The following is a 20,323-nucleotide window of genomic DNA, read 5'->3' on the forward strand; positions in this document are numbered from 1 at the left end:
ATTGGGAACGGAGTAGCCTTCCAGTTTTGCAGCTTGGCATTGGGCCCCATATACAGCACCTCAGCGGTGCTCGAGCCTTCTCCTGGCTGAACCATGTGGGTTTCATACAACATTTGCCTCATAGCCCCACAGATTTCTTTAATTTTCTCGGCCGTGAAGGCCTCATCTTCTTCTTCTTCATTGTACTTGGGCCTGACAAATGTTCTGTAGAGATGCAGAATTGGCTGAGATAAAACCCAACCATTGCTCTTTCATTGATTTGCCCACATCACATCAGCTTCTGTGGCATGAAAACCCACACCGAAGAACTTCTTGGTGGCAAGTAAGGTGATAGGTTCGGTGATACCTTGCAATGATGTCCCGAGCCCCTTCCCGGGTTTATAACCATGCCTGATCATTTCCTTGGCAACCATAACTGACGCTTTTGAGAGAAAAGGTTGAGGGCAAGGGCTTCCTTCTTCATATTGGTCTGCGACCACAACCTCGAAAACTTGATAGACTATATGTTCACTACCTTCCCTAGCTTCGAGGCATGGGACCGATGGGTCCCGATAGATCGATTGCTCATCCTCTCCGTGGACTATGATCTCCTGATCTTCATATTCCAATTTCACCATCTGGTGGAGAGTGGAAGGTACGACTCCTGCCGCGTGAATCCAAGGCCTTCCCAAGAGGAAATTATAAGAAGTATCCATGTCTAGGACTAGAAAGGTCACCTCAAAATCCACAGGTCCAATAGTTAAAATCAAATCGATCTCGCCTATGGTTTCTCTTTTGATGCCATCAAAGGCACGAACACAGATGTTGTTGGGCCTGATTCTCTCAGTCTCGATCTCCATTCTTTGTAGAGTTGAGAGAGGACAGATATCTACTCCGGAACCGCCATCCAACATGACTCTCTTCACATAGTACCCCTCACATTTAACTATTAGGTGGAGGGCTTTGTTGTGGGTGGCCCCTTCCGGGGGCAAGTCATTCTTGCTAAAGGAGATTTGATTGATTGTGAAGAATCTTTTTGCCATCCTCTCCAGTTGTTCCACAGTAGTTTCAATTGGAACGTAAGCTTCATTGAGGGTTTTGATCAACACTTTCTGATGTTCAGTTGAATTCATTAATAGAGACAATAAAGAGACCTGAGCAGGAGACTTTTGGAGTTGGTCAATTATCTCGTAGTCCGCAGTTTTCATTTTTCTGAAGAACTCTTCTGCTTCTTCGGCACTAACTAGCTTCTTGAGTGGGAAACGCTTCTTCGTGACATTATTCACTTCCTCCAGATTGAGGTATTTCTCAGCCAGGTTAGTTTCATTTACTTCTCCCAGGACTTCTTTTCCTTTGTAGGTTACTACCGCCTCGTTATAATTCCATGGGATGGCAGTAGGATCTGTCATGGACCTCTGCGGTGCACGACCAATAACCACGGGATCATTTTGCCTTGGTGAAATTATTGGCCCCCGTACCACATAGGTCCCTTTTGGCACATACATTTTAGATCCTTTGTTCAGCTCAAACCTTCTTGGAGGGCTCAATGTCATTTGTCCTTTCCTAGGACCCCGGGGCACATAAAGGATGGCATCTTTCGAGGGTACTACCTCAGTTTTGGTTTCCACTATTTTTTCTGTTTTTTGAGGGGTGGGTTTACTCTTTTTCTCCCCTTTTTCTTTCTTTGCATCAGCTTTTGGCTTTTTCTCGACGTCAGCGATTGCAATGATGGCTTTCAAGGAAGGATCAAACTCTTTATCTTCGCAGATCATTCCAATAACCGGTCCATTGTTGTGAGCCGGTAACGAGTTGTTGGTCACATTAGGAATGTCTTCATCCTTTAACACTATCCGCTTTTGTTCTATGAGATTTTCAAAACCCTTTTTCAAAGTCCAACAGCTCTCAGTGTCATGCCCTTCCACCCCAGAATGATAGGCACATCGGGCGCCAGGTTGGTAAGAGGGTGACTCTGGGTTTTGCCTATTTGGGGGTACGGGTTGTAACAAACCCATTTGGACCAATTTAGGGAAAAGGATAGAATATGACTCACCAATAGGTGTGAAGTTCGTCTTCCTAAGCGGCTCCCGAGCACGGGCATTATAGGGGAAATTATTTTGTGGAGGTCGGGGATTATACTGAGCATGGTGAGGAAGTTGATTTCTGGGAAATTGAGCTCGGTTTTGGTGAAATTGTTGTTGTGGCCTAGAGTATGGTTGTGCATTCATCACTGCGTATGGTTGAAGATCCATAGCATAGGCTGCATCTTGATGGGGGTAGTCGTGCTGTGGGGGTTTTTCAGAGAAATGAAGTCTGGCCGAACGGGGTTTTCTTACACTCAAAGTTGCCATTGCTACTTCTTCCTTCTTATTTCGGTTTGCTACTCCTCCAGATCCACCTTGGATTGCTTGGGAGGTAGTACTTATTGCAGACTGACTCAAGATTCGCTATGTTTTCAACCCATTCTCAACCATTTCACCGATTTTGATGGCTTCGGCAAACGGCTTTCCCATTGCAGACATCATGTTTTGATAATAATCAGCCTCTTGGGCTTGAAGGAAGACACTGACCATTTCTGTTTCGTCCATTGGAGGCTTGACTCTAGCCGCTTGTTCGGGCCATTTGACAGCATACTCTCGAAAGCTCTCCGAGGACTTCTTCTTTAGATTTGATAATGAATTCCTATCAGGGGCAATGTCGATGTTATATTGAAACTGGCTGACAAAATCCCTAGCTAAGTCGTCCCAGATATGCCAACGAGATATATCCTGATCCATATACCATTCAGAAGCAATGCCGACCAAAGTCTCTCCAAAGTAGGCCATAAGAAGCTCTTCTTTTCCTCCCGCTCCCCGCAACTGGTTGCAGTACCTTTTGAGGTGGGCAATGGGATCCCCATGCCCATCATATTTTTCAAACTTTGGGGTTTTGAAACCCAAGGGTAGATGTACGTGCGGGAACATGCACAGGTCAGCGTAAGATACGCCCTTTTGCCCACTCAGACCCTGTATATTTTTTAGACTTTGCTCCGTGCTTCTCATCTTTCTGGTAATTTCCTCTTGTTCAGGTGTTTTTTTGGCTTTTTCCTGCCCTACGGTAAACTCGTACCGGGGTAGCTGAGGGTAAGCATTGGTAGTAAACTGGGTAGGTTCCAGTGGGAAAGATGGTGCTTGAAATGTGAAGGAAGATGAATCGAAGTTAGGCCTGGGTAAAGCAGGTTGTGCCATAGCTGAACAAGCTGGAGCGGTGAATATGTTTGAAGCTGCACCTGAAGCTAACACCTGGGGGCGAGACTCAGAAGGTGTTCCAGCAAAGTGGGCTGAAATGGTAGGATATCCCAGTGGGGTATTTGGATAACTCATGGGGATGTTGGAGGTCCCACTTGTCCTGGGAAAAAGCTCAGGGAATCCAGGGATCGCACTTGGTGGTTCCTTTCCATTGGCCCAGGCGTCCCACATTTCTATCATGCGAAGACGCAGAATTCTATTTTCCTCAGCAGTTGCTGACTCAGAAGTTGGGATGGTCGACATCGGACTATCCTCTGGAATAGGAACTGTTGGCAGAGGAATTTTCGAAGACATTTCAATGCTTCCTTTTGACCTTGTGAAGTATGAATGTGAAGCCAGACTACCACAAAACCAACCACCTTGCTATAGAACCTAACTTAACAGTAAACAACAAACCAGTCAGTTTGAAGCAATTAACACATAGGTAATCGCACGTTGGGGTATGATGCACCTATACAGTTAAATGTGTTTCTACATGTTTCGCAACGGTTGCATGTTTCATCCCGGCTCTGCTTATTTTCCCCAATTCTTTTTTTCTTTCCACTTTTGGCTTTTGTACTTCTCCTCTTATTCCTATTTTCCACTCTTTTCTTTCCTCTCTTTCCTTGCTTTTTTTTTCGTTTTTCTTTTGGTTTTTCTTTGGCTTTCTTTTTCACATCCCTCTCTTATTTGAGTTATTTACAAAAATGTGACCGGATCTGATGGGGATTGCCTACGTATCACGATGCCGCGTGAATCAGATCATTACGTAGTTCAAGAAAAAGAAATGCGAAAAATAAAGAAACAATTTTTGGGAATTTTCAAATTTTCATTAATAAAACTCCTAAACTTTCTATTACAAAAGACTTCCAACTACTCATTTTCTTGGAATTTTAAAAACTACCAACAGACTCAAAAATAATTTCCAAAATACAGACTCAATAAATGAAAAATCATGAATACATCAATGCTTCGACTCCTGGGGACCGTGGGACATCATCCAATCTCACGGGACTACGTGTGAGATACACTTGAAGCCGCTCCAAATCACTTATTATCTGGCAGACAAATGTCATTACAACAGCGAAGAAAGTGTTCTAGGTCATATCCTCACATGCGTGCCATTTCATGACGATATAGTAAGAAATGGCTCTAACCCTCTCTCGGACAATACCCTTTTCCTGAAGTAAATGCCCGATTTGCTGATTCCGAGCTTCCAACACTTGAGTGTCATGATGATTTTGATTCCGCAATTGTTGCATATCATCGTCCATTTGGTCCATCAGAGCATAAAAATGTTCCCTATCGGCTTTAAAATTCCTGGCCTATTTGTCCGCCTCATTTTCAAGGGTGGTTAGCTTTCTCTTTAAATTGGCGATTGTCCCCACATATTTTCTTTTCATTTGTCGCACAAACTCTGCCTCCCTTATGCATTCTCTACAAATTGTGCTCGGACTTTTGCTAGACTAGCCTCAGATTTTTCTAGGTCATCTTGACACTTAAGTACTTTCTTTCTCATACCGCTTATAAGCATTTCATCTGCCCGGCTTCTTTCCAGTTTTCTAGCAACTATTCTCATTTTATGGATTTGAGCTTTGAGAGCTTCGTTTCCTGAGTTAGCTTTTTCTTTTCCCCTTCATCTGCGGCAGTTTGGATACTGTGGCCAAATTTGAGGTCCCTGATTTGTCCCTCTAATTTACTTATCTTGGCCCTATAGCTTTCTTCTTTTTCCAACCAGCCCCACTGTTCCTGCGAGTCGTTAGTGAATTGTTGGACATGGGGTCTCTTAGCAGGTCTCTCGGGCTCTCGAGAAATTTGAAACCTTTTGCCAAACCAAACCATATAATTGGGGTCCACCTCACCTCTAGCTAGATCCTGCACCATAGTCTTGGGTTCGAGAAATCTGCACTCATTCCAAACTTGGCGAACTCTTCCTTCTAGAAATACAGCCTTTGGGCCCAATTCGACGACATGTACACTCAAATCTTCGTCATGGGGGACGGTTTGAAATCTTCCCAGTTGGCGCAAAACCCTGTGAGGAGTATATGGCTGGATGCTCCGGATGCCCATTAGGAGAAAGTAACACACTTTAGCTGACATGTATACGACTTCGGTGGCAGGGAGCCATCCGAACGTCCACTCAATTTTATCCGAAGTTAAAGAACTCAAGTGTGCAAACCAAGCTTCGGTACCCTCTGGAAATTCAACCCCCACCACTCGGCTTTCAAATTCTTCGATGCAATCCAAACCGGTCATGCCGTAGTTCATATACCCGACACGGTGGCAGAGATGTTCCAGTATCCACAATTGTAGTAGTAAGTTGCAGCCTTGGAAGAATTTTCCCCCTTCTCGACAGATGGTCAAAGCTCGGTAAATCTCAGATAAGATCAGGGGAACCAAAGTACCATTAGCTTTCTTGATTGCGACATCAACCATTCCCACGAGGCCCAATTCTATGTTGCCGTCTTTTCGCGGACATATTATAACACCCAAGAATGCTACTATAAAAACCAAACCCCGCCTTGCCTCCCATTTATCTTTATTTCCGGCATGGGTCAGACCAGTATTCGGTGCTTCGAAACCTTGGGGATTGCCATAGCGTTGGTACAGGAACTGGAAAGTGCAAAACCCTTCAGATAAATTCCCATCCTGAATATCCCGGCTAATACTCAACATATCCAGAAACTTGTGAGGAGATACTGCTCTCGTTGACATCGGGTACCGACTTCTAAAGTTTCCGCTAAGGCCGGCGTAACCCGCAATTTCCTCTAGCGTGGGTGTGAGGTCAAAATCAGAAAAGCGAAACACATTGCGAGTCGGATCCCAAAAAGGTATCAAGGCTTCAATCACGTCCAATCTTGGCTTGATGTTCAAAAGTCCGACAAGACCACCCAAAACTTTTATCACAGTTCCTCGGTTACCTTTTCCTAGGTCATTCCACCACATGTGGAGCTGTAAGGGGATCTCTTCAAGAGTTGCGAAGGGTTCGTTTTCATCTGTGTTCATCCTGCACATTTATTAGGGTGATTTAATTTAAAAGGTTATGACTCATTTTGACTCAAGAAAAGGTTATCACTATTATTTTTTTTCATAAAAAATCCGGCTTTGCAAATACGGCCTTTCAGCACTTCGGGGAAGAAGATTTTAACGCTGTCTAAACGGCTAAAAACTTAAAAAAAAAAACTACTAAAGGTTGTTGTTCTTGCAAAAACGTCCTTCCGGCGCCCTTTTGGGGACATTCAACTATTTTAGACAAGAATGACATCACCTTACTTATTTACAATCAAAAAAAAAAAAATGGTCTTTTTGGGCTATTTTTACAAAAATGAAGTTGGACCCGATGGGGCTATTTTGATTTCAATTTTTTTTTTTTTTGGAATTTCGAAAGAAGAAAGATTTTTTTTAATTTAGACTTTTATTGTTTTTTTTTTGGAATTTCGATAGAAAAAACTTCTAAAGAAGAAAGAAAAATATTTTTGGAATTTTATTTTGAATTTATGAAAGAATTGCTTCTAAAAAAATGAAATATTTTTGAATTTTGAATTTTCTTTTCAATTTTGAAAGAAGAATGAAAATATTTTTGGATTTTTGGAAGAAATTAAAAGAAAATATTTTTGTATATATATATATATATATATTTATATATATATATATATATATATATATATATTTAAAAACAATTAGGGTCTAAAGAAGCAGTAAAAGAAAATATTTTTGTATATATTGTTTTTAAATAAACAATTAGTTTCTAAAGAAGCAAGTAATGGAAAATATTTTTATTTTTTTTTTGGATTTTTCGAAAATTGGAGTCTAAAAAAAAGACTTTTCTAGAGAGGAAGTAAAGGAAAATATTTTTGGATTTTTTTTTTGAAAATTATGGGCCGGAACCGATGAGGTTTGCCTACGTATCTCACATCCGGTGAGAATCAGACCCGCGTAATTCGCCAGTTTTGACAGAACAGGGGAAACATGGCAGTTGAAAACTTTGGCTCATTTGGAGATGAATTCTTTTTTTTTTCGGAATTTCGGCAGAGTTTCAGAATTTTCTAAATACCTACCTCTCACTCCTATTTTATTTTTTTTATTTTTTTTGATTTTCTTCCTCTGTTCTAGAAGCCGGTCAACATGCAAACCGAAACAAACAGATGCGCAAGTAGCACGTAAGATGCATCAGGATGGTCTTTTTCATTTGTGTACACCTGTCCTAGACAGACCCAACCCCTGTGTTGAGTCTCCAAGGTCAAATGCACGTGATGCAAACAAACGTTCCTACTAGGGATCCGGCATGAGGCTTGTTATACTAGGTTTAAAAACCTGGGTTTATTGTTCTAGACCTGGCTTACCCGAGCGGACAGCTCGAGCCGAGGGGGGCAGCATACCGGGAATACAGAAGCTTCATCGGCTTTGCAACTTGTCTGAACCTCGTTCTAAAATTGGGATAAGACTCTAACAGAAAAGAATTCACACGAAGTGCACACTTCCCAGATGATTTAGAAGATTTAGAGAGAGGAGGGTTTCATAGCAATTTATATACAGTCCAAACAATATCAAACCGGTAAAAGCGACATTTAGCACATTAGGCTCAACATGTAAAAATCAAATAAAACAAGCCAATTATAACAATTATTCTAAGCTCGAATTCTTGAACCCTGAACCAAAGATTCTGGGTTCGTTCCCCAGCAGAGTCGCTAGAGCTGTCACACCTCCTTTTTTACCTACCCCGGAAGGTAGTACATATGGAGTTTTCCCAATTTAAGTGAAATTATTCGAAATGGGATTATTTATTTAATTCAGAGTCGCCACTTGGAATAGTTTATTTGGTGTCCCAAGTCACCGGTTTATTTTAAAATCCCAAATCGAGGAAATTCGACTTTCCTTTTGAAATCTGCGAACCAGAAATTCTGAATAAGGAATTCTGTTAACCCGAGGGAAGGTGTTAGGTATCCCCGGATTCCGTGGTTCTAGCACGGTCGCTTAAACTATTATAATTTGCCTATTATATGATTTTAATACATGTTTTAGCATATGGTATATTTTAACTTATTAAACCGCTTTTAATTATTTTTGGAAAGATTCAACGTTATTTAAAACGCGTCTTTGGACCACGCCACATGAAATGCGCCCGCAGTCCGAGACACATTTTATTTAACGTTGTTGAGTTTTGGATTTGGGTCACATGAAATGCACACCCGTGTTTAAGAAGGTAATTTTTAAAATAGCGCGTCTAAAGCAACTCCACACTTTCAAGTTAATAACAAGGTTCGCGAGGGCCGTGGAAAATTCAGCTGATGGCACACCTCGATTTCTGAAGAGTTAAAATTAGTTAAGTGAGGGCCATGGGTATCAATCATCGTTACCAAAACAGGAAATATTTCTGACTTAAAATACATAGCTCAACAAATAGGAGTAAATAATCGAGCAATGAGCTTCTATTAGTTTTAGCACTAATAATTCATTACTACTAAAATTATGCATTTAGGTCAATACTATTTCAAGTCCACTAATTTGATAATGAAACAAAATAGATAGCACTGTTAGATTTAATTCATAACATTAAAAGTTAAATAAGAAGAGATTAATCTACTGATGCTGCCATACAACAATCAAAACTATAACAATATGGGTGTCATAGAACAACCATGATTTCATCTTAACACATATGGCATTTATTTCAATACTAAAAATAAACCAAGATCGACAAACCCACAGTAGACAGCAGATGTATCAGAAAGAAATCATAGCTTCATATTAACAGATCTTACAATAATTTGAGGATAAAACATACCTAACAACAATCAAAACAAAATAACATCTAAATGGGAAATGAAGTTCAGCAAACAGCAGTCTGAAATCGGTGGAAGAAAATTCAAAACCTAGGCGAATCACTTCGAAATCAGCGACGAACCAACACAGCTGACATAGCAATGGAGCGGGAAATATCTGACTTCATCTCTCTCTTGTATGTTGCGATTGAAGAAGAAGAAAATCGGGAGGGGAGGGTTCAATTCCTGGTCCTTGTTTTGAGTGAGAGGTAAGGAAGAAGAAGTCACAGGGGATGGGATTTTGAGTGAAGCCCCCCCTTTTTTTTTGTGTGTCTGTTTTTATGTAGAGGGAATGATGAAGAGTGGGTGGAGGAAATATTTTTTGGGGAGAGTGGGGAACATGAGTGGGGAAAGTGGGGAGAGTGGGGAATATGAGTGAGGAAAATGGGGAAAGTGGATAGTGAGTGGAGAAAGTGGGGAAAGTAGGTAGTGAGTGGAGAAAGTGGGGAGCGTGGGGAACATGAGTGGGCAAAATGGGGAAAGTGGGTAGTGAGTGGAGAAAGTGGGGAAAGTGGGTAGTGAGTAGAGAAAAGTAGGAATAAATTCAAACATGGTCAAAAATAAGCTGCTCACAACTACTGTGTTTCATGATATGATACGCAAGGAGATTGAGGTATATGTAGATGATGTGATCATAAAATCAAAACATCAGGCCGACCACGTCGAGGATTTGAGGAAATTCTTCTAGAGGCTTCGCAGGTACAATCTCAAGCTTAACCCCGCCAAGTGTGCATTTGGTGTTCCATCCGGAAAACTGTTAGGATTCATAGTCAGTCGGCGAGGCATAGAGTTGGACCCATCAAAGATCAAAGCCATACAAGAATTGCCCCCTCCGAGGAACAAGACTGAAGTGATGAGTCTGTTAGGAAGGCTGAACTACGTCAGCAGGTTTATTGCTCAGCTCACGACAACTTGTGAGCCTATTTTCAAGTTGTTGAAGAAGGACGCTGCTATCAAGTGTACTGATGAGTGTCAAGAAGCGTTTGATAAGATAAAAGGTTACTTGGAAAACCCACGTGTGCTGGTTCCGCCAGAACCAGGGAGACCTTTGATTCTTTACTTGACAGTCTTGGAAAATTCATTTGGTTGTGTATTGGGGCAGCATGCCGTCACCGGCAGGCAAGAACAAGCCATCTATTATCTTTGCAAGAAGTTCACAGCTCATGAGGTTAAGTACACTCACTTGGAAAGGACATGTTGCACCCTAACTTGGGTGACACAGAAATTGAAACATTACTTGTCATCCTACACTACCTACCTCATTTCGCGTTTGGATCCGTTGAAGTATATCTTTCCAAAGCCTATGCCGACAGGAAGACTTGCAAAATGACAGATTTTGCTTACAGAGTTTGACATAACTTATGTGACTCGGACTGCGATAAAAGCGCAAGCATTGGCCGATCATTTTGCCGAGAATCCGGTCGATGAAGAGTATGAGCCACTGAGGACTTATTTTCCTAATGAAGAGGTTATGCACATTGATGAACTAGAACAGGCCGAAAAACCAGGTTGGAAACTTTTCTTTGATGGGGTTGCTAACATGAAAGGAGTCGGAATAGGAGCTGTGCTTATTTCTAAAACAGGGCATCACTATCCTGTTACGGCTCAGCTTCGGTTTTATTGCACCAACAATATGGCTGAATACGAGGCATGCATTTTGGGTTTGAGGTTAGCTGCAGACATGAATGTCCGGGAAGTTCTGGTCTTGGGAGACTCGGATCTTCTGGTGCACCAAATTCAAGGAGAATGGGAAACGCGAGATCTGAAGCTCATACCATACCGACAATGCTTGCATGATCTTTGTCAATGGTTTAGATCAGTGGAGTTCAGTCATATTCCAAGGGTCCATAATGAGGTCGCTGATGTTTTGGCTACCCTAGCGTCAATGCTGCACCATCCGAAAAAAGCCTATGTCGATCCTTTGCATATTCAAGTACGAGATCAGCATGCTTATTGCAACATGATTGAAGAAGAATTTGATGGCGAACCATGGTTCCATGATATCAAGGAATACATCTGAATAGGGATATACCCAGTGTAAGCCACGGGGGATCAAAAGAGAACAATTTGACGGTTGGCAAGCAGATTTTTCTTGAGTGGGGGAGTTTTATATAAAAGAACACCAGATCTGGGATTGTTAAGATGCATAGATGCTAGACAAGCTGCGTCTTTCATGTCCGAAGTACATTTAGGAGTCTGCCACATATGAGCGGATATGTACTGGCAAAGAAAATTCTCCGAGCAGGTTATTATTGGCTCACCATGGAGCGAGATTGTATTAGTTTTGTGCGCAAATGTCATCAGTGCCAGATACACGGAGATTTGATTCATTCTCCGCCATTGGAATTGCACACAATGTCAGCGCCATGGACCTTTGTCGCTTGGGGCATGGATATCATTGGACCAATTGAGCCGGCAGCATCCAACGGGCATAGGTTCATTCTGGTAGCCATTGATTATTTCACCAAATAGGTTGAGGCCAAAACATTCAAGTCTGTGACCAAGAAAGCAGTGGTCGATTTTGTTCACTCAAATATCGTCTATCGATTTGGAATCCCAAAGGTGATCATCACGGATAATGGTGCTAATCTTAACAGCAATTTGATGAAAGAGGTATATCAACAGTTTAAGATTACACACCGCAATTCCACCCCATATCATCCCAAGGCGAATGGAGCAGTTGAGGCAGCCAACAAAAACATAAAGAAAATACTTCGGAAAATAGTGGAAGGTTCTAGGCAATGGCACGAAAAATTACCATTTGCGTTGCCGGGTTATCGCAATACTGTCCGTACTTCGGTAGGTGCAACTCCTTATTTGTTGGTATATGGAACTGAAGCAATAATACAGGCGGAAGTTGAAATCCCGTCCCTTCGGATTGTCGCTGAGGCTAAGATTGATGATGATGAGTAGGTCAAAACCCGTTTGGAGCAGTTGAACTTGATTGATGAAAAGAGATTGGCAGCTGTGTGCCATGGCCAGTTATATGAGAATGGCAAGAGCATACAACAAAAAGGTGCGTCCCCGGAAATTTGAAGTGGGTCAGCAAATGCTGAAACGCATCCTTGCACATCAGGTTGAAGCAAAAGGCAAGTTCGCCCCAAATTGGCAAGGGCCATTCATTGTAACCAGAGTATTGTCCAATGGTGCTTTATGTTTAACAGATATCAAAGGAAAATACATAGACATGGCTATCATTTCTGATGCAGTAAAAAGATATTATGTATAATTTCTTTGGTATAATTGTTGATTGTTTGTATTTGGCATTATTTCGAAGATTGAAATGACGAAGACAATTTGTTCTACTATCAAAACACTTTACCCTTTGTTCCCCTTTTTGAGCCTTATTTATTTCTTTCATACCCTTTTTTGGAATCAATAACGAAAAAGAGAGAAAAAGAAAGAAAATAAAAAGAGAAAAGAAAAGAAGTGAAAAAATATAACAACAAGGAAATTCAGGTGTGAACTACGTTTGACCTGGTCTCTGTTAAGGGTACGTAGGCAGCTTTACGGCTCGGTCAAAGTGATATAAAATATCCAAAGATCCCCAAACAAGAAACTGGGGCAGAGGTTGTATTTGTAATAAGAAATGTGATTCTAAAAGTTGTAATTTTAAACCCATGTCAAATTATTTTGAGACTTCGATACCCTTTCTTTCTAATCCCATCCAAAAGCCCACATTACGGTCCAAAGAAAGACCTTTTGATTAGTTTTTCGAGAGATGACAAGTCGAGAAAACAGAAGTGATTCATATCAGGGTAATACTCCGGTCCAAGCAGAGAAATTAATGAAGATGAGAGAGTCTTATTAGTGAAAACCCCTCGAAGGGCACTATAAGGCGACAAGGAATTAAAAGGGGGCAAACGAGATAAGCTTGATAGAAAGATCCGTCGAGACATCAAGCAGAATAAAGATGTTGTTTCAGCAAAAGAAGATGGATTGCGGGGACCTTTGAAATGAAAAGTAGGGACATCAAAAAGATTGATTGATGTAAATAGACTGGATTGATTAATCCAAAAATGCATGACATGACCATTGGGATTGGTTATACCATTCAGATAAGTTGTTTTCTCTTCAAACAATTGTTCAGAAAGATTTTTCTTGTTCTATCTTTCGAAAGTCATCATTTTCCATTTCTTTTTGATCAATAGTAGTTTGTTTTTATGAAGGATTTTCAGAGCTAACTACCAGTTGCCAACATGGTGCAAGGTAAATGGGGATAAGACATGCGAGGATAATGTGATGGGATGGGAAAGACGTCGTTGTAAGACCAAATGATGGATTGGTCTAAGATTTCGGGATAGTATGGAGCAAAGGTGGAAAACAACGGTGGAGAAGTTGGTGAATACAGAATCATCAAGAAGGTCGGAAGTTATCAGCCAAGTTTCAAGATGGTCGAACAATGCAGAACATGGAAAAGAGCGAAAGGGAAAACCGTCCCCAGCAGGAGCATCCCCACGTTTTAAACTAACAAATTCTCTTTGATTTTAAGCAGGGACAGGAAAAGTTATTGATGACAGAAAGACATGCCATAAGAAAGATTTTCAAACTGGGGTAGAAAATTTTCTTTCATTTAGAAAATTTTCTGGAAGTCAGGTACCCACTAGGGGAAGAAGGAAGATAACACAAGTTTGGAGAAAAGTGGTATCCCCAGTAGTTTTCGGAAGAAGGCAAAACAAGTTTTAAAGAAAGCAATTTCGGGAGGAAGATAACACAAGTCTTAAGGGAAGTAGTTCCAGAGGAAGGAAAACACCGGTTTTGAGGGAAGCAGTTCTGAAAGAAGATAATTCAAGCTAGAAGGAAAATGGTTCAGGAGGTAGGAAGGAACAACGGCAATAGAACGCATATTTTAAGAAGTTGTTGAAGTTAGGGGCCCGCCTGGAGAATGGAGGTTGTTATATTTTCGAGTTGTAGCTGAAGTCAGGAGCCTGCCTGGAGAATGGAGGTGTTATAATTTTAAGAAATAGTTGAAGTCAGGAGCCCGCCTGGAGAATGGAGGTGTTATATTTTCAAGTTATTGACGAAGTCAGGAGCACGCCTGGAGAATGGAGGTGTTATATTTTTAAGAAATAGTTGAAGTCAGGAGCCCATCTGGAGAATGGAGGTGTTATATTTTCAAGTTGTTGACGAAGTCAGGAGCCCGCCTGGAGAATGGAGGTGTTATATTTTTAAGAAGTTGTTGAAGTCAGGAGCCCGCCTGGAGAATGGAGGTTGTTATATTTTCAAGTTGTTGACGAAGTCAGAAGCCCGCCTGGAGAATGGAGGTATTATCTTTAAATTGTTTATTGAAGTCAGGAGCCCGCCTGGAGAATGGAGGTTGTTATATTTTTAAGAAGTTGTTGAAGTCAAGAGCCCACCTGGAGTCAGAAGTCAGAAGGAAGGCAACACTAGTCAGAAGAAGGCAGTTCAAGCTTCGAAGGAAAAATAATTTGAAGCTCGCAAGAAGGGAATAAGCAGTTCGAGTTCGGCAATCAAGAGAACACTACAAGAGCAAGTCTTGAAGATCTAGATAAGATTTTGTAATTCATAGGCTATAGTTTAGTCTAGCTTCTTATTTTCATTTGTAGCATGGTGTAATAAGGAAGTCAGTAAGTAGTAGTAACAACAAAATCACAGTTCCATGGTAGTCCCAGCTACCAAAACTTCCCGAACTACATTGACCTGATTCCCTTTTAGCCAGGGATATGTAGGAAACCTTTGAAGCAGAGGTTCGGTCAAAACTTTAAAAAAAATGCTTCACACGGAGTATTCAAACGGGCAAAAATCGCTCGTATCCGCTCACTTTATCTTTGCACGAAAACTCTCCGTGTTTCCGGACAAAGAGGGGTAGCTGTGAGCACGTGATTTTTTCCCTGTACGAATTACTCCCAAAGAATTCAAAATAAAATAATTTTTATTTTTGTATGCAATTTTGTGAATTTTCATGATATTTTCTGTTATTGTTTGCATTATTTTGTGCATGTTTATTTGTAAAATTAATGAAAAATACAAAAAAATATATTGTAGTTAATTTTAGGATTTACTTTGACATTTTGGAATTAATTAATAAATATATGAAAATTTTAAAAAAAATAGGTATTTTGCATTTTTAATGTTTAAGTTAAATTGTGTGATTTTCTTTTAATTCGATATTTAGTTATTTGTGATAATGACTACTTAGAGTCAATTAATATTTTTAGGATAATTTGGTCAAGGTTAAATTTAGGTTTGTATTTATTTTAATTAGAAAGAAAATTGAAAAGAAAAAAAATAAGAAGAGGAAAATTTGGTTTGGGCCAGTTTGGTCAAAATCCCAGGCACCAAAGCAAAAAACCCACTCCAAACCCAATCCAAATCAGCCCCTACCCAGCCCAACACCTTTCCCACACCCGGTCCACCAAACCCATAACCAAAGGACCCCCCCCCCCCATTCTAATCTCCAATCCCTAGTTGCAATACACGAGGAGCAGCTGCTGCTGCTTCTTCTCAAAATGATCACATTCTCCACAGCCCTCAGCCGCCGCTGTCCCCTCTCTAGAAGCCATAACAACGCCTACCCCACCTGGACAACACCAACGACCAGCCGCCGGACCACCTCAAAACCACCGTTGCTCAGCCTCGAAAACCAGCCGCTGCCCGTTTGTCAACTCGCCTGAACTGGCCCGTCCCTCACCCTCCAACCGCGACAAAACCTACCCCAAACGACCCCTGAGCTTCAACGAGCAGCCCCCCACTCCCGCCTCTCAAGAGCCACTGCTCCCGTCTCCAACCAAAGCTCGCCAGAACTAGAAGCAATGGCGTGCAAGAACAGCAGCAAACGAAAAATGGGGATGAAAAAATGAAAGATATTTTGTAGTTTGCAAATTCAGATTTTAGTTTACTTGAAATTACAGAAAATATATATAATAGAGCTTCTATTCCTTCATTTTTGATTTCGGTTTTGGTATTTAAAATCATGGTATTCGCTTGAGGTTTGGAAGATTGTTGATTTTGGTTGTCGATTTAAGGTTCATTGTGGTCGAATTTGAGTTCGTTGAGGTCGTCGTTCGGGTTTCCGTTGCCGCGCGTGATTTCTGATCCGGTCAATGGTTTAATCCTGGTTTCTTCTGATCGTGTTTGTATTCGATTCTTACTTGAATTTACTTTTTCACTTAGTAAGTATGTCTATCATATTACTGTTTGTGTTTGCTTCTACTATTAGAATTTGTGTCTCATAAGCATATGATGTTCAATTAAGTCTTATTGGGTTGGTTTAACAAAAGTAAAAATTGAACCCTTATAAGAACTTGAATTGAAACTGTATTGATTGATTGTTTGGACTACACTTCCGTTAAAAATGCTTGGGACACAATAATATTAGTTAATAAACACTAAGTTAGTGGGATTGTAAAAAAGGAAAGACAAATAGTAGTGAAGACAACACTTGCTGATTTTAAGGGTTAAAGATAGTATAGTTAATTGTCCACTAAGGCTTAAAATCAGGAGAAAAGAGATTTGAAAGCTTATAAGACATAGAGATATATATAGAAAGAAAAAAAGAGTCGAAGGATACTGAGAGCAACAGGGAGGAAGTCTTAAGCAATCTAAAGCCGAAAGACACATTTTTGATAACGAGAGTATGAGAAATCAGATTTCTGAAATATAAAGGGCAAAAAAGAAAAACAATTACTGTTATTCCGATTTCATTTTTCTTGGCTTCTTCATTCTGAAAACAATTCTGAACCATCTTGGGAACCTGAAATGTGTTTATCTTGGGTTAGAGAAGGTTTTTAATCTGAGCTTTTAAAAGGTTTACTGCTCCATTGATTTGGAATTGAATTCCTTGGTTTTAATCACTGAATCTGGGCTGTTTGTTGCCGTGTGCTGCTGCTTTTATTGCTGATCTTCCTCACCTTTTTCTTTTCCAATTCCAGGTATTCCTCTATCTACGAGCAACAATGTGAATGTGATTGTGTAATTCAAGTAGAAATCTTATGGAATGCAAACTGTATTTGCCTTAGCTTTTCTTTGTTCGATTTCGTGAGAGGCCAAGATAAGGTCCTTCCATTACTTTATTCTCGATTAATATATAAGTTTGAATTCTTTATAAAAAAACAACAACAAAGTTGCGCATGATAATAACGAAAAAGGCTGGAAAGGAAAAAGGCAGCAAAGTTGCGTATGAAAAAGGAACAAAGAGAGCTGGAAAATACACTCACCCTTCAAAACGCATACAGTCAGTATACATTCTATATACACTAGAGATACACTTGATATACACGGCAGACCACCCCAACTCCCTCATCTCAAATCCTCCTAGAACTCCTCCAACACCTAATAACGAAAAAAGGGAAACAACGCTGACCCCGGTAGCCTGAAACTCGTCGGAAAAACGAGCTCCAGCAGCTCGTCATATTTACGAGCTCCAGACGCAGCCTCTGAAACCAACAACACACAACAACCAACTCCTCCATAGCTGCCTAGCTCCACCACCACCATAGCAACTCCTCCCCCGTCAACGCACATAGCTGCAACGGGAGGGCAACAACAGTGAAATATCGGGAATGAAAGGGAGGTGACGAGTGGCATTCGAAAAGTTTATGGAACAGTAGTCTCGATATAGGTTCGTCCGAGTTGTCCGTCTGCGAATCCGAGTGTGCCGGTTCGAGGTTCCGACGATAACTTGTTCTGATTCTTCATCAGGCGAAAAACCTTAATTCCTTTGATCTTCAGTTAAATTTTTTTTAAAAAAATTTGGTTGAATCTTCAAGTTCTGTTTTGCGTGTTGATCTGTTTCGTTCTGTCCGTTACCCTCTCTATCTCACTCTACACTTTGGGAATAAAATTAAGGTTTGATTTGTTTTCTGATTTACGCCTCTTTGTGATATTCTATGTCTTAAATGGTTTAAAGTTAATTTGCTATTCTATTCTTGTTCCTCTATATCTGACTCTTCTGTCGATAACCCACTGTTGATGTGAGAAGAAGAGATACATGTGAGTTTATAATTAAACTTTAATGTGAAGTACTATTATTAACGTAATTTTGTCTAACAGATAATACAAAGAGGAGAAAGGTTTTTGACTGATCTAGTCAATGAGTCTGCATATGTTTTATGACTATTCAGTATTGGAGTTTGGTATACTTTTGTTGACTGCAATGATGTGAGGTTAGGAGGACAATTTTGCACATTTATTTTTATTGGTTTGGTATACGTTGCTTTTGGGCTTACTTTAATTTTGCATGAAATAATTACTCTTTTTATTTTGTCATAAGCGCAACTTTGGGTGAGATCATGTTTATAATAATAAATGTTATTGATTGTGTACACGATCCAAAATTCAGGTGTGCATTTCATGTGACCCGACTCTAATTTTCAACAACCTTAAATAAAAGGTGTCGTGGACCGTGTGTGCATTTATGTAGCGTGGCTTACGACGTGTTTTAAATAACTTTAAATTTTTTCCGAAATATTAAAAGCGACTAAAATAACAGTAATCTTTTGCTTTTGCTTTTGCTCTTGCTTTTGCTTTAACTTTTGCTTTTGCTTTTACTTTAATTTAAACAAATGTACAACATGTGCCGATTGTTCTTTGGAGTATATTTAAGTTTGTTGTCATTTGGTTGAAGCTCATGAGTCAAAGTTTGGTTTTTAAATTAACTTTAGGTGATACTGTTTTGAACTCATCATTGGATGTATATTAAATTGAGGTGATAAGAAATTTATCTTCCTTGTTTTCATTTAGCATAGTATTTAGCGTACTGGATTACTTATTTTTAGTATTTAATGTGTTAAGTTGTACAGTGTCTTACATGTAAATTAGCATTCGAATGCGCATTTATGTGACCCAAATCCAAATCTCAACGATGTTAAAATATGTCAAAATCACGGGTGCATTTATGTGACGTGGTTCGAGACGTGTTTTAATAACGTTGCAATTTTCTTTAAAAAATGAATAAAAGCGGTTTAAGTTAAAATTTGCACATAGGTTTAAACATGTACTAAAATCAATTATAACAGTTGAGCAACCGTGCTAGAACCACGGAACTCGGGAATGCCTAACACCTTCTGCCGGGTTAACAGAATTCCTTACTCGGATTTCTGTGTTCGCCGACTGCAAAATAGAGTCAATCTTTTCCTCGATTCGGGATTTGAACCGGTGACTTGGGACACCATAAAATATTCCCAAGTGGCGACTCTGAATTTTTAAATAAAAGAATCCCGTTTCGATTGTCACTTTAATTGGAAAAAACTCCCTTATATACTCCCTCCTTCCGGGGGTGTAGTGTAAAAAGGAGGTGTGACACCTAGGTTTTTCAAAAATTAGGGATTTGGACCTCAATTTGAGGTCCGATCTCAAAACAAATTATATATTCGAGTTCGTGGGGGAATGGGTAATCGGGTTTTGGTTTGAACCTCGGGTTTTGACCATGTGGGCCCGGGCGCGATTTTGACTTTTTGGGTAAAACTTTGGAAAACTCATTTTCATGCATTCAAATTGATTTATTTAGTGTTTATTGATGTAATTAAGTAACTTGTGACTAGATACAAGCGAATTGGCAGAGGAATCAAGGGGTAAAGCTATAATTAAAACTTGAGTTGTATTCGAGGCATCGAGGTAAGTGTTTGGTCTAACCTTAGCTTGAGGGATTAGGAGTTGAGTCCTATTTGCTATGTGGTAATTGTTGAGTACGGCGTATAGGCATGGTGACGAGTATCTATACGTTGGAGTCTAGCATGACCGTGAGTCTTTACATTGTAAATATTATGATTTTGTTGTATCTTTCATGCCTTGGTGATGATTTCTACTTGTTGTGAAAAGTTTGTGGAAGGAATTGTGACCTTTTAACATCGAGGAGCATTGGCTCAAGTGGTAAAATGAGTTATGAAATAAAAGTGAAAGAAAGAGAAAGAGTTATTAAATTGTTCCCTTGCCGGGATATTGTTGCTTTGTTGATTATCTCCCTTGCCGGGATGTTGAGATTATTGTTGTTCCCTTGCCGGGATTTAACTGTTTAATTGTTGTTCCCTTGCCGGGATCTCTATTATTATTTTGTTTGTTTCCTTGCCCTTTGTTTTTTATTGTTGTTTGGGTGAGGAAGAGTGTTAAAGCACGAAGGGTGTTGTCGTGCATTGTTTGTTATTGTGAGGAAAGAGTGTAAAGCACGAAGGGTGATGTCGTGCCGCACAATGTACCATTCTATGCTTATTACATTAATTTCATAGTGAAGAAAGAGTATAAATCACGAAGGGTGATGTCGTGCCGCACGATGTACCATTCCGTGCCTATTGTATTGGTTTT

General features: G+C 40.1%; 1 protein-coding gene across 1 annotated transcript; it reads right to left on the minus strand.

Moving 5' to 3' along the window:
• Positions 1-251: 251 nt before the first annotated feature.
• Positions 252-3,203, minus strand: LOC142164571 (uncharacterized). The gene is made up of 3 exons (XM_075222465.1): positions 2,547-3,203; positions 1,668-2,408; positions 252-1,394 (listed from the first exon to the last, which is right to left on the minus strand). The coding sequence occupies exons 1-3, from the start codon at positions 3,201-3,203 to the stop codon at positions 252-254; spliced, it is 2,541 nt and encodes an 846-aa protein (XP_075078566.1).
• Between the last annotated feature and the right edge of the window lie 17,120 nt (positions 3,204-20,323).

Source organism: Nicotiana tabacum, chromosome 1, assembly GCF_000715075.1.
Source record: "Nicotiana tabacum cultivar K326 chromosome 1, ASM71507v2, whole genome shotgun sequence".
Taxonomy (NCBI): domain Eukaryota; kingdom Viridiplantae; phylum Streptophyta; class Magnoliopsida; order Solanales; family Solanaceae; genus Nicotiana; species Nicotiana tabacum.

What these genes read in the sequence shown, in the direction of transcription:
- LOC142164571 (XM_075222465.1), bottom strand. Translation starts at nt 3,203, where the DNA reads ATGGCACAACCTGCTTTACCCAGGCCTAACTTCGATTCATCTTCCTTC. An exon ending in CAATGGACGAAACAGAAATG is followed by an intron (nt 2,409 to 2,546) that starts GTCAGTGTCTTC and finishes ATCTTGAGTCAG; the next exon opens with TCTGCAATAAGTACTACCTC. An exon ending in AGAAAAAGCCAAAAGCTGAT is followed by an intron (nt 1,395 to 1,667) that starts GCAAAGAAAGAA and finishes CGTGCACCGCAG; the next exon opens with AGGTCCATGACAGATCCTAC.